We start from the raw sequence: 14785 nt of genomic DNA, 5'->3' as shown, positions 1-14785 counted from the left end.
CCTTAAATTTTGAAAATCTTAAAGAACTTACATTAGCACTCATCAATTTGTTTACAAAGCTAATGCTAAATAGATCTACAAATTGCATTCTCATATTCTCGGTCATTTGCAAGGTGAAAGGACTCTTTTGATTACAGTTTGCATCCTTCTATCCTTCAAAAGCTTTAAGAAGTGTCATGCAGTCACTGCATAAGAATGTGTATAAGATTATACAAAATTTTGTCATTATAATCAACATCCTAAAGCTAATATCCAATCCAAAAATGTGTAACCAATGTTACATATTATAACAAAAGCCCAAAGAGACAACAAAAACAGTTGTAGGTATATAAGAGAGTGAATCAAATCAAACATGTATTTCTATTTTTGCTTACATGGAGATCGAATTTCAAGACTGAAACTTAAAATCCAGAATTCCAACAACAAAAGCACAGAAAAACCTCTCTATCTAACATATCAAAAAACTCTACCGAAAAGTACCAAATTTAATATGATATTACCAACTTTGCTTTGAAAGAAGATCACAAAGACATCACAATAAAGAATGAGATGGAATATACTCCTTCAGTCTACCATGCTTCCAATCAGCTAGTCTTCTTTTCCACTCTCCCAACCACAAATTCCTGCATATTATAATCTATTGTAAATTGGAAAGAGATATATTCTCCTAGAGATTCAAGATATGATGAGAGGGAAAACTATTATCAAATTTGATGGAAATGAAAAAGAATATCATATCATTCTTAGGTAAAACTAAAACATACAGTTTTTTGGATAGAAATTTCATGGTGTGAGCCTAAGAAGGGACCATCATGCATAATTTTACATGATAAGCTACAACCTGAATATGAAGAAATAGTCCTCTTGCTAATGCTAATTAGCCAAGAAGGTCATATCATCATATTTTAAATAACCCCTCCTTAGTCCTAACAAATCCAATTCTTAAGGCCCTTGTGCACAATAAAGCATTTTGAACTCTAAATGTAGGCTGTAGCTTCACTTCAAGTGAGAACTTGAGTTTAATATTGATCTTCAATAGGTTCTTTTCTTTAGTTATTGTCATAATTATGTAATTTATTTTTCTGTTTTTTTTTTATCTTAATTTCATAAAATAGAGTAGCCATTGGGAGAGCCCATGGTCTCGAAGAGACAATGCAAAAATAGAAGAGAGTATATTATACCTTTTTTATACGCAAATTTGAGTAAGCATTAAGTATATATGTCCACTTATTAAACCTGAAAAAGGGACGTTGTACAAAATCAAATTGTGGAAAAAGAACAAAAAATTAATGTAATTCATCAAACAATTTGCATTTTCTTTTGATTTACATATAGGGTTTGAATCAACAACAAATTCAAACCAAAAACCCTGTAGATGATGGGAATAAAGTTGAGAATAATAAGTTAAGAGAGTTATAAATTGGATTAATTGAGCAAACAAATTCCAAAAAGAAAATTTAAAAAGAAAAGAGAAGTACATATTAGAATCTGTGCAGGGAAGACTTCCTATTATAGGCTTTCGTGAGAAGAGACATGTGTTTCTTGAAAACCAAAAAAGAAAGAAATACTGAAATAAAGAAAACACGGGAAACATATTGGAAGCAAAAAGTACTACTCACAATACCAATTGAGAATACACTTTGATCATATATATAATTATTTAAGACATACAATTAGAGAAAGATTATTAATCAACCTCATGCAATTCATCTAAAAGTAAAGAAAATTAATCATACAAGAATACATATTTGACATCAAGATTAGACTCAACTTTTACTTAAAATTGAAACCTAAAACAAATCCTAGTATCAAAATTTTCGGAATCTCATAACATAAGATCAGTACCCAATTAAAGAAACAAATGGATTTTAGAGAACCAAATTTAAGGTACATAAACTATCCTACAATTGTATTATGACTATTTGATAATCCTTTCAGATTTTTAATGAGGCTCCTAATCCACAATTTTATCAAATATGGGAATGACATATAAGTTTGCTCAAGTTCCAATTCAATTTTTCAATCTCTCTATTAATTTACTTGTAAAAAGTTTTGTAGACAAACTTCGAAAAAAAAACTGACAAAGAACAATGGTTCTAGGAATTTAATTAAGTAAAACTATATCTCACCAAAGTTCAGTCTGTCTCTTGAAAGAAAGAAAATACACTTTTTTAATAAACAAACATAAGTTGTCATTAAGACTTGCTATGACAATTTCTCAATACTTTTTTTCATATCAATAAAAAATCTGCCACCCCATTATCTTATGCCACTTTGTTGATTACTAAAAATATTTGCTTTAAAGATTGAAAATAAACAACTTTCAAGGGAAAGAACCATCAAATTTTAATGTGGTCAAGCATTAGAACACAATAGGGGAAAATAGGACAAAATAAGGATCTGAAATATTATAGACAAAATAAGGATCTAAAATATTGTAGACAAAATATTATAAAAGAGTTTCTAGTCCTCTTGCCTACCGAAGTTTTGAACGTGAAATTAACATTCTAGAATGTGCATCACTTTCTTCTACCTTAAAGCATAAACTTGTAAACAAAACTAATATAAATAAATATGTTTAGATCCCACTGGAAGGAAAAGGAAAAATTATACCTTCTAGATGCAAGCCTTGTCTTAAGAGATCTCTGAAATTAACTTTTCTTGAAGCTTCAAGCAAAGCTAAACACCAACGTAGAAAACATAAATAGTCATATTAGGTTCAGAATTAGAACATGTCATAATCCCTAGTATTGTTTTATACAACAATATCTAATAATTCAACAATTTAGTACAGAGGCAAACGAATATCATTCCTTTAACCTTGATTCAAATGGAGGAAAAGACTGAAGAGAAAGGCAATAAAAAAGTAGAAATTAATCAGGAATATTAAATCTAAATAAAAGTGAATGGAAGAGCAAAAATTAAGAATGAAACCTGCTTTAAAACAGCAAACGAATGTACAAAGAATTAAATCTGTTGCTATTTGGTATTCATTGAAATATGCTATTTTAAATCTATTGCAGGGAAGGAACAACACAAATGTACAAAGAATTATAAATTGAACAGCCGTGAATTGGTTTGGTGCACAAAATATATATATATATTATAAAAATAAAAATAAACACTATTGCAAAAACTATTTATAAGATAATCGTTATAGAGTCCTAATTAAATTTGTTTATAGTTACAAATTTCTAAACAAATTTGACAAATTTGATTAAAAAAGACATGAACTTGTACAGAAGAGGTAGAAGATTTGGAAATAAAATAAAATAAAATAGGGGACTAAGTGGAGACAAAGAAAGCTGACGTTTTAGGTGCCCAAATAATTATTCAATTAAACAAATGATTAAGCTAAGCTAAATCAGATGTGCAAAAAAACCTAGATAGCAAAATAAAGCAAAACTTGAAGGTAAAGCAAAACTTGTAGGATTGTTGTTAGATTTTGATGGTTGGGAGGCTCTTTAATACATCTCCACTTTCTTACAAAACCTGTACAATTTGATTTTCTATGAGTGTTTCCCTGACTTCAACAAAAATGAATAGAGAGAAAAAGGGGTTAGGAATTGAAATCCCTAAATTGACAACAACAAAAAAACCTAATTAAAGATGAAATCCTTAAATTGACAAAAAACCCTAATTAAAGACAATAGGAAAAGAGTTTATTCATAGATTAATTGAGAGATACCGAGAGAGAATGCTCTAATATGGAGGCTGGGTTGGAGATTGAAAACGTCGGCTCCCATGGTTGTGCCCTTGCAAGCTTTCTGTGAAATAGCTTGGATCTACGTTTGAGAGAGTGTATAGGTTTTGTGTTTGGTGAGTAATGTCGAAAGGAGAGGTGGCGTTTTGGTTTCAGAGTGAGGTTCTGCCTTGCGTTTTGGTTTCAGTGTGTTTTGGTTTCAGAATTATATCGGGAAAGAGTATTAGGTAGAGAAAGGAGAGTATATATATTTAATAAAAAGAAATAAATCAGATTTAAAAATTAAAAAAGAAATGCTAATGTGGAAAATTGTGAAGAGGTCAAAGCTTCGGTTTTATATATATATATTGATTAGTGCACTTCCTACCCAAAAAAAATGGTACTTGGAACTAGAAATGAATGCATTCACCTCCTGACATTTCAGAAGAGCCGTCTAGGGTTCTTATCTCCACTCTCCAATTGTATCTATCAATTCAAAAATAAAATAACCTATTAAGATTGAAAATGAGTTTTGAATTTTATTAGTTCATTTTTCCTGAAATTACTGAGTTATTTCCCCAATCTATATAGAATCTGTGAAACAATCCTAGTGTTCCTACTCACCCACCAAAGCTGTTTGTGACATTTGTTGTTGCCCCGACATTAGTTGATAACAAGATACAAGCCTATGGGTCACTTTCTGTTGTATCTATGTTTCCTTTATTCCATGCATCTCGTGTACTCAGGTTACATCCCAAATAATCTTGCGGTATGTTGTTTTTATGCACCCTCCAGATTTTATTACATTGACTAAAAAATTTAAAAAATATATATATATAGCAATCATTATGGACTAGATGCCAAAAGTTTGAAATATTATGGTATCTCTTAAAAAAAAAAGGAATATTAACCTTCCATTTACAGTCTCTATTATCATAAAAAATATATTTAAAATTTAAACCCTATCAAAAACAAGAGTTATGATTGAAGTAAAGAGTAAAATCAGAGATGAGGTATTTTTTCTTCTTTTGATAAATTGGAGATGAGGTCATTGATACAATACTATACACCAGAATTTTATATGCAAGTGTAAGATAATATGGTACGCGTTTCAGTGGTATAAGTTTATAGCTAAATCTTCAATGGGCAGGGTTTATTACACGCTGTTTGCAAGTGTAGACTGCCCAAAACAACTGTAAACGTGACTTTAAGTCACCTTTTCAGTAGTTTTGGCCAGCATGTAATATTTGCACACAGTGTGCAACAAGTTTTTCCCATCTTCAATAGGCCTCTCAGTGGCAATCCCCTTGAGAAAATTCTGCAATTAACTTTGCAACGGAGCTAGGCTTGTCAACATGAGGGAGATGACCACAATCTGGTATTAACCGCATAATTGCATCCTGGAGCTCACAGTGCAGCCTCTGCATCATATTTGCACCAGCAACTAGTAAAATGTACACATTATCCAAACTGTAATAAAGACATGTACTTATATAGGAATTCGTTGAGTTGCCTAAAGGAAAAAAGACCAGCGGGTTGCAAGTTGGTGTATACAGTTATTCAGTTAAGCACAAGGCAAATGGGTCCATAGAGAGGTACAATGCTAGACTAGTTGCAATGGGGTTCACACATGAATTCCATACGTATCCTTTTGCCATTAGCAGCCAATCTGAACTAGACACTGAATCAGCTGGAGGTAAAAAATGACTTCCTCTATGATGATTTAAAAAGGAGATGTACATGGATGTTCCTCCAAGTTTGACGAAACCCTCAACTCATGAAGGCATTCAGATTGAAGAAACCATATATAGTTTGAAACAATATCCCAGAGCATGGTTTTAACGGTTTAGCCAGGCCATGTGGGGTTACAAATACAGGCAGGCTCAAAGTGAACACACCTTGTTTATCAGGCACCCGCCTTAATATAAGGTTACTGCTACTATAGTTTATGTTGATGATATATTTGTAAAAGGTGATGCTCCTGAGGAAGTAAGAGGCTTGAAAGGACATTTAACTAGGGAAATTGAAATAAAGGACCTGGAGATTTGAAATACTTCCCAAGTAAAGAAGTAGGAAGGTCCAGACAAGGTATATTCATATCCCATGGAAATATGTCCTCTGATTGAGCAGAATCATAGATTGGATGAAGATCCTGAAGGTGTAGTCGTTGATAAAGGGAGATACCAACATTTAGTTAGAAGATGGATTTATTTTTCTCACACTCATCCAGATATTGCTTACTCTCTCAGTGTGGTTAGCCAGGTTAATGCATGCACCTCGGAGTTTCACATATGTATGTGGTTTACTGTATTCGCAGTTATTTAAAATCAGCTCCTAGTTGAGGATTACTCTTCTCTAATCATGATCACTTATCAGTAGAGTCCTATACAGATGCAAATTGGGCAGGCTCTAGTAAAGATAGACAATCCACCTCAAGATGTTGCACCTTTGTTGGAGGTAAGTTGGTCACTTGGAGTTGGAGAAGCAAAAAACATGCAGTTGTAGCCAAGTCCAGTGCAATTGCAAAGGCTGAGTTTCGTGCTATGACTCATGATATTTGCAAACTGAAATGAGTAAAGACGATGTTGAATGAGTTGGGATTTAATACACAGGAATCTGCGATTATATATCGACAACAAAGCTACTATTAATATTGCTCACAATCCTGTACAACATGATAGTGCTAAACATGTTGAAATTGACAGGCATTTCATTAAGGGGAAGCTAGATTATGGCATGATCATACCCATTTGTGAAAACAGGAGAGCCACTAGCAGTCATATTAACTAAAGAAATCTCACATAGAGATCTTCATACCATTTTGAGCAAGTTAGGCATGTGCAAGACCTATGCCCCAGCTTGGCGGGGAGTGTTGGAATATAAAGTCCGAATCCCATTCAATGTGTAATTTTCTTTCCTTTTGTCAGTAGGGCACATCTGTAATTTGCATAGTATTTAAAAATAATATAATCGGTGTTAGGGTTATTAAGAAACCTAATATGTTTTCTCTCAAAAATTTAACAATTTCTCCTTCCCAGAAGGTCAGAATAGGCTGAAAAATACCTTAAAACCCAACCCATGCACACATCTATTGCTAATAAAGGAGTGATTGTTGAAGAGAAAATGAAGAAATGGAAGAGAGAGAGAGAGAGAGAGTTAGCAGTAAAATAGAAAGAAATTTCTAAATTACGTCATTTGTAGGGCTTAATGGAAACCCATATAATGGAAGTGGGCGCAAGGACCATGTTGAACATAGAATGGAAGTTGGCCCGTGTATTTAAATATATTAGCCTAGCTGAAACATGTGCTTCTTAATCGCCAAAAAGAAGACAGAAATGCACTAGTAGCTTACTGATAACAATAGCAGCTGACAGATCACAGGGCATTGGTAGCCTATTGGTTTTTGTTAGAGATATATTAGCCCATTAGTATAAGCCCAAGCCTAATTCTACTTTGTGTGCAAGCTAAGTTTCCTATTTGTATTAGAAGTCTATTAGTTTAGGGTTTAGTCTACTATATATACACATGTTATGGTTCATTGTAACACAGGATTTGTTCTACACTCTAATATATTATTGATGTAGCCCTTTAGGGTTTCCTCCGTGGATGTAGGCCATTAGGCTGAACCACGTAATCCTCTTGTGTTATTATGTTCTATACTTTATGCTTCCGCTTTCGCATCAATGCTAATATTTAACATGGTATCAGAGTTGCCTTCCTATGGCCATGGTTTTCTGTCCTTACGGTGTATTAAGAGCAATCTTTGTCTTCCTCGGTGTTTCTTCGCTGCGTTCATCTTCTTTGGTTTTCCACTACTGCCGTCAAAATTCTCCGGTATAGTCATGTCACCGTTAGAAGTCGCATCAACACTGCAAGACCATTGCCATTCTCAAGCCACCGTCACAAAGCCAAACTTCATTCAAGAGATCTTTTCAACCTAATCAAATCTCAAAATTTCATCAAGTTTCCATCTTGAGTTTGAGAGGGAGTGTTAAAGATATATTAGCCCATTAGCATAAGCCCAAGTCTAATTCTACTTTGTGTGCAAGCTAAGTTTCCTATTTGTACTAGAAGTCTATTAGTTTAGGGTTTAGTCTACTACATATAAACATGTTATGGTTCATTGTAACACAGGATTTGTTCTACACTCTAATATATTATTGATGTAACCCTTTAGGGTTTCCTCCGTGGATGTAGGCCGTTAGGCTGAACCACGTAATCCTCTTATGTTATTGTATTCTATACTTTATGCTTCCGCTTCTGCATCAATGCTAATATTTAACAGTTTTAAAATGATAGGAAATCTTTAAGAGGCATTTCATTCCCTACATCAATTCTATTTTATGGCATAATCATTATTATTGAATAATGGCCTCATATGTAATAAAATAAATAAATAAAAACTAACCACCACTTGCTTGTAGTTGACTATCTGATCGCACTCGCCGCAAATGAGAAGTGATTTCTGCTTTACCTGAAAAATAAAATTATGGACATGATAAGACAGCTGTGTAGTTTTTTTGTTCCTGCAGTCTCATCACCTTGAATCGTTTCGAAGGAAAGCATCAACTTTCTATTCATGCTTTTACCAAAAATCTAGCTTTCTTTCTCTAGAATGTTTAGTTTGGTTCAGAATTAAATAAAGAAAAGAAGATGCCTGTATATTCTTAAGAAAAACATTACTAAGCAGTTCCTTTCCTGACCCTATATCTTTCCAAGAACAACTTGGAACATTTTCAACTGATGAAATTAATGGGAGCTGTTTATCGCCTGAGGGGCCTTAAGGAATCATATGCTACTTAATTAAGATGTGCATTTATTAAACTGGCCCAACCATACCTGATTTATTTGGGCAATAACATTGTAGCCCCCGCTACTCATAAAGTTGATGGTTGCATCTTCCCACCAAGGAAGCAGACAGTGTAAGCGTCCCACCTAGCTTGTAATTAATACAGGAATATCACCGCCATTTGATGGAAGATATAAAAATGAGCCAAGAGAAAATTTAATGTTACATTGGTCCCCAATTCTCATTAATGTCTGACCAACAAAAGAAAAAAGGGAATCTCATCACTGCCAGCTGAAAAAATATAATACTTACATTGGTCCAATCTAAGCTTGTGGCTAACGAAATGCCATTGAAGGCCAATATATTTGCATAAAGGCGTAATGGGATGCTTTTCAACAAATAAACCTGGCCCGTACAAATAAGAAGGTTACAGAGGGATAAGCTCTTTAATAATTTGATGATTGAATAAAGGTGTTGCCATTATAAAGCTATATAATATTCTGTAATGATGTGCTCAGTGTTCACAATAAATCAGGAAAACTGGTATGTTTATGGTACCATCAAACTAAAAAATAATGAGAAAGAAACAGAACACAAGCAATTAAATTGTTCATATGAAATCTAATAATTGTAGCTACATATCTTCTTTTGAACATGGTTTGTGTTTTCTGTTTTCTTGTTACTAAAATCATTCTTCTTTTGTGTTACGTTACCTATCAAAAAATAAAATCATTCTTCTTTTGTGATTTTTTTTTTTTATGCCAACTCCATCTACATGTTTACAATACTTGCAAGCTCCAAATACATTTTCTTAGGCAGTTCAGTTTGACTACATTGGAGACAAAACCATATATAAGAAAATTGCGTATAAATGCTTTCACATTTCAAGAGTGGTATGCAACCCTCTTACAGGAGAGAACAAACTTTCAAGTCGTCTTCCACATGTTTCATTTAAGAACACCATTCAGAAAAATAAATCAAGACTTCACTGAGAAAAAGGGCCATTACCCTTGGTGTCAACGGAGATAGGTTCTGCAAGTCTAATAAATTCAAGTGCAGACTGTAAAATTCCTTGGTTACAAATTTCAATGGACATATCTTGAAAAAGAAAAAAAGAGGGCTTAGAGACAACTAGATGATTGGAACTATGAAGGGATAAATGGTCTCTTTACTATGAAAACCATCAGAGTCACTGCCTGCAAGCCATGAATTTTAATATGTATGAGCAGATAACATATCATATGCATATAATCATCCTTGTAACTACAGAATGTGGTCTTCTAAAAATCAATCATCTTGATGAGCCAAAAAATGGAAGTCACTATGGAACACTGTCTTTTACAAAATTAGTATTGGATTTGGTGACTCACCCCAGCATATGCTACTGATCTAGGTAACCTGGCTAGTGCTCCTGTGCCTTCCGCATACACACTTGCATTAATCAAAACCAGCTTTTCTACCTTAAATTAGGGAAAGAATGTCTTAACTCATATGCACAGCCATTTTTGGCAAGGTAATGTAAATATTGAGTCAGACCAAAGCACAAATAGTAGCGAGAGCAAAAGCTAGAGTGTAAGAGCAGCAATTGCAAGGAAAAGAAATTTTAAACTTTAAATTGCTTCCATAGTCCATTTCAGCTAGAAATCTGTTTCTTTTTTTATCTTATATGTGTGAATATGCAAGTACATTAATAGGTGTTTATTCAAATTAAAATTAATTACATAAAATACAATCCAATTAAAAAGAGTTAAGGTTGTCAGAATCTTACTAAAAAGAGCTTGCTACTTCCCTAGTTTAGCAACTTAATAAAAAAATAAAAAAAAAATAGCAATGTAGCGATAGTGTGCAGACCCAAAGTTTTGGTCTGTAATTTGGAAGTAAGCCAGCTTTCAACTAACAACCTGCACAGCAGTGGTTGATCCAAGCTCAACCATTACACTGCCATTCCACATACTGGAGAGGAAATTTCCATCCCAAACTTTATGGACTTGATCATTGTTAATTACTGCAGAACTCAAAGGGAAAACTTTTTCAGATTTACTCAAGTCAACTAGAGCTTGTCATTCTGATTCTGGCTTCTTCCACAATGAATTTATATTTATTTTTAATTACCCATAACTTAAATTTCTCAAAGCGCCAAGGAAGTTTCTTTATTGGATAGTCTATGACAGTAGGTACCACCAAAAGATCCAAGAATGAAAACATATTAAGCCCAAAGAGATGGCACGACTCCTGCAGTGAAGGTCACTAGTTCAAATCTTCTCATCCCCTTCCCTTGGGGCCAAAGTCACTTGTCCCAAAAAGAAATATTGAATTGTGTGATATAACCTGTTTAGAGAGTTGAATGTCAAGACACTGAGAGGTCTAATAACAAGCGCAGTCGGAGGGATTTACTTACAGCTTCTGGATAATTGACAGCGAAGTCAATTGCAACAGCAGCACCAAGGCTCGGTCCAACTAGTATCATTGGCCTTTTGATGTAAGAGTTCCAAAGCTAGAATTTAAAAATGATTAAATTAATATGCTCTCAAGTACTGAAATGCAATTCCAAGGACCACCATCAATGGTGAAATTTCAATTCTGATAAGAATTAGTCAATGTAACAAATCCTCATTTTCAAACCATCAGAAATAATTTTCAAGCTGAAATACAAATCAAAAGACTCAAAGTCGAGAGCATACATATACAATACATATACAACAACATAGAGAATGCAGATAAAAAGATTTGCTACTGATGATACAGTCATACGGCAAAGCCAAGTGAAAGAAACGACATTTACAAAATCCAAGAGTAAAAAATTTAAATGACAATACCTGATAGAGGTGGTGACGCTTGGATGCCGCATCACATGGTGGAAGCCTTTCTAGTACAGGCAAGCATGAAAAAAGAAAGACTATTAAAGAGCATGCTATGACTTAAATCCAGAAGAAACAAGTGCAAAGGCAGGTGAATGAACCTAAATCAGAGAAGCCCCACCCAAGAACATCAATGGCCCAAACTTCCAAACCAGCCTCCTCAAGCAAGGGGTATGTGCACCTCCATTCTAAACAAGAACTAAAACAACACAAAACAATCATTACAGCAATAATAATAATAATAATTATAATAATAAACCAGCTAGGTTCAGCAGATGATATATGTTAAAGACAAGCGTGACTCGCATGTGATTTCAAACCTGTCAAAGCAATGGAGAAGAACCACTGGATTGGTCTCACTTTGTATAAGTGGTTTCACGCAACTACTCATTATACAACTTTCAGAGAATCCAACCTGCATTTATAACCGGCATGCCACAAAAGTCTCCGAATATGAAGCAGGCCAAGAGTCTTATTAAATAAAAGTCACAAAGTAAGTAATGTCACAAAATTGGAACCCAGTGAATGAGAAACATAATAAGTAGAGTTCCTATTGAATACCTCACTGTAATGTCATTCAAAGCTACAACTAATCAATTGAGGGAGAGAAAATATCAACTAGTTGAGCTACAAAGCTCTTGGAAATCTAGCCACGTTATATCACAAATTACTACCCGTGATTGACCAATCCTGAGAATTCCACCTCTCAAAAGGGATTAGATGAGAAGTACCACTGCTAAAAGAGCATTTGCAAGGCTACACTTAGGAGCTTTAAATAGACATGAAGGTAGATTCCACAGCAAGAAAATGATAGGGACACAACTACTCCGAAATTTTTCTTTTCGAAGTTTGCAAAAATGGTAAACCAATCACAACAAGTCACATATAATAAAGAGAGAAAATGAAATGTTTCAGTTGACTAGAGACTGTAAAAATACAAGTATTTTCATGGATTGTCATGACATTCAACTAATCATCTTAGTAAAAAAAAATCTTATGGTTGCTTTAGGACTTTAGGACAAAAACCCATCGTGACATGATAAATTAAATGAAAAAATTCATAATTTCTTAAAAGATTAAGTACAAATTTCTACAACTTGAGCCCCAATTAATTGCAGCCCAGGTGGCTCACAAGTAAAGTGAGAGTGTTAAATTAAATCAATAAACTTACCAACTCCTAATAGCTCATCTCCTTAAAGCATTTGTATCAATATGTATATAATAGGAAAAAAATTTTTGTCAAATATACAAATTTAATTTCTAAAATCACCCACATCAGTCAAATGTAAATTTATAAAATTGCTATAGTAATTATGTATATATAAACCATGTTATGTAATTTTGTATTTCATTATTTTTTTTTTTTCTCTCATCTCTTGTATCATAAACTTCCCCACTCTCTTTTTTCTCCCTCTCTCTCTCTCTCTCTCACTTTATGAAGATAATAATAAACAAAAAATGAAAAATGATTATTTAATAAAATAGTTGAATGCTCTAGTAGCTTACGCTTGCAAGAACATGTAATTTAACATGACAAAAATTGATAATCCACGCAACACCAAGAAAAACCCACTAATAACAAGATAAAAATTTGATCGCAAAACTACCATATTAATCCTGTAATGTAATGTAGTATAGAATTAAAAAAAAGAATACATACTTTAACGGGGAGCCTCTCAATCCGCTGAGCCAAGGAACGAGCAAATGGGTCTTTGATTTTCTCAACCTCCTTAGGAAGAAATGGTGGAAACCCACCATCAGAACCAGCTGTGCCTGCACCAGTTTTACATTTACCAGCAAAAACCCCGAAACGTCCACATTTTTTAGCTTGTGTCAGTGATGGTAGTGGTAGTGGTGGTGGCGGAGATCCCAACTTGAAAGCTAACATGTTTTAGCTAGAGCGCAAAGAGAGTAAAAATATACAATACTACTATTTCTGTAACTTTGTTTTGGGAGCAGGAGAAATGAATAGCAGACGGAGAAAATGAAATAGAAGGAAGACAGTCACTGTTTAAGTCTATCTTTGTTGAGTTTTTTGATGTCATCTTATGTACGATGAAACTGAAAAGCCGATTGGGTCGGCGACACATGACGTTTGTCTCAAACAGGACAAAAAGCTTAAGCAGCTCATGTTTTGGAAAACACACATGCATGCGTCGTTGGTGTGACATCTGGTCCGGTGAAATTGATTCAAAGTTAGAAACTGAAAACTAAAAGCTGAAAACACTGTAGAAAAATAATTTTTAAATATGTAAATAGTACTATGGGCTCATTTTTAATTAAAAATTTTGTAAAGTGAAATTTGTGGGTCTCGTAAATAATACACAGAAATCAACAAAATGTGACTACTGTTTATGCACAATTATATAAACAGTAATTTTTGTCCCCTAACTCGTGCAACAGCAAAAAAAGAGAAAAAAAAACAAAAAACACAAAAAACTCAAGACGTGAACGCTATAACTGTATCCAAACCAAGCTTTAATTTCAACCTTCTTCCTTTTCTTTTTTTTCTTTTTTTTATTTCCTTCACAATTGCGGATGGGTGGTCCCTCGTCATTAATTCCTTTCCATTTGCTTTGGACTGATCTGAAAAGAGGCAAGTACGGTATTACAGATTGCCAGCAGGACTTTGGGCCAACCGTTTGAATAATTGAATATGATTTTTGATTTTTTTTTTTTGGGTAAAAGATATTTGATGTTACACCTATACGTAAACCAAATGTGGAAATGAAAATTAAAGTCAACATAATCCATAAAAATTTTTATTTTTCTCGTATCAAATGAATTTTAGGGTTATTTCTTATGAATTCAGATGAAACCCCGGCAGATTTGAGGGTTTAGATTTAACTGAGTGTGCTTTTGGGTCTGTTAGGATACAGCTGAAAACTGAAAACTGAAAATACTGTAGCAAAATAATTTTTAAATATGTGAATAGTACCGTGAGACCCATTTTTAATGAGAAAGTGCATAAACAGTACGTGAACAGTAACTGCACAGTGTGAACAATAACTTTTGTTCCCTGAGCTGAAACACGTGCAGAAGAAAAAAAAAAAAAAAGGCTAAAATGTGTCCACGCCAAAACGTGGACGCAATAATTTTTATCCAAACAATTACTTTGACTCCAAATTAAAAAGTTAGCTTATTTTTACTACTATTTAGCTTATTTTCACTACTATTCATGAGGCCCATTACATTTTTTTGTACTATTTATAAGGCGTACTACATTTTTTTGTACTATTTATGAATCCTATAGTACTATTTTAACTAACTTTTACCTTTATTTATAGTACTTTCAGCAAAAGTTTTCAATTTTAATAAAATAAACAAATCTCAAATAGACCCTAAAAGAATATCTAAACTGTTTATGCTTTTCATTTTGCCCCATTTGGTAATAAGGTTAAGGATGCAAGGTACAGGTCAGAGGATGACTTCTAAACTGCTCAAAGCATTAATATT

At 33.6% G+C, this 14785-nt stretch overlaps 1 protein-coding gene across 14 annotated transcripts; it reads right to left on the bottom strand.

The window, feature by feature from the left end:
* Positions 1-312: 312 nt before the first annotated feature.
* On the bottom strand, positions 313-13330 carry LOC142639209 (alpha/beta hydrolase domain-containing protein VTE7-like). 14 transcript variants are annotated; one of them, XM_075813350.1, is made up of 13 exons: positions 12990-13330; positions 11650-11744; positions 11431-11528; positions 11288-11337; positions 10870-10965; positions 9842-9931; positions 8784-8876; positions 8522-8617; positions 8091-8156; positions 6129-6246; positions 2614-2679; positions 1182-1236; positions 313-623 (listed from the first exon to the last, which is right to left on the bottom strand). In XM_075813350.1, the coding sequence occupies exons 1-12, from the start codon at positions 13215-13217 to the stop codon at positions 1187-1189; spliced, it is 1146 nt and encodes a 381-aa protein (XP_075669465.1). In that variant the 5' UTR covers positions 13218-13330; the 3' UTR covers positions 313-623; positions 1182-1186. The 14 variants fall into 14 exon arrangements, 12 of the variants coding, with proteins under 12 accessions (XP_075669465.1, XP_075669472.1, XP_075669555.1 ...); XR_012845151.1 differs by lacking the exon at positions 6129-6246; XR_012845149.1 differs by lacking the exon at positions 1182-1236 and having other exon boundaries at positions 314-623; positions 6114-6246.
* Positions 13331-14785: the final 1455 nt, after the last annotated feature.

The sequence above is a fragment of the Castanea sativa genome, chromosome 1 (assembly GCF_040712315.1).
Source record: "Castanea sativa cultivar Marrone di Chiusa Pesio chromosome 1, ASM4071231v1".
In the NCBI taxonomy this organism is placed as follows: Eukaryota; Viridiplantae; Streptophyta; class Magnoliopsida; order Fagales; family Fagaceae; genus Castanea; species Castanea sativa.
Note: the sequence above shows the minus strand (reverse complement) of the source record. Positions and strands in the feature narration are given on the sequence as shown.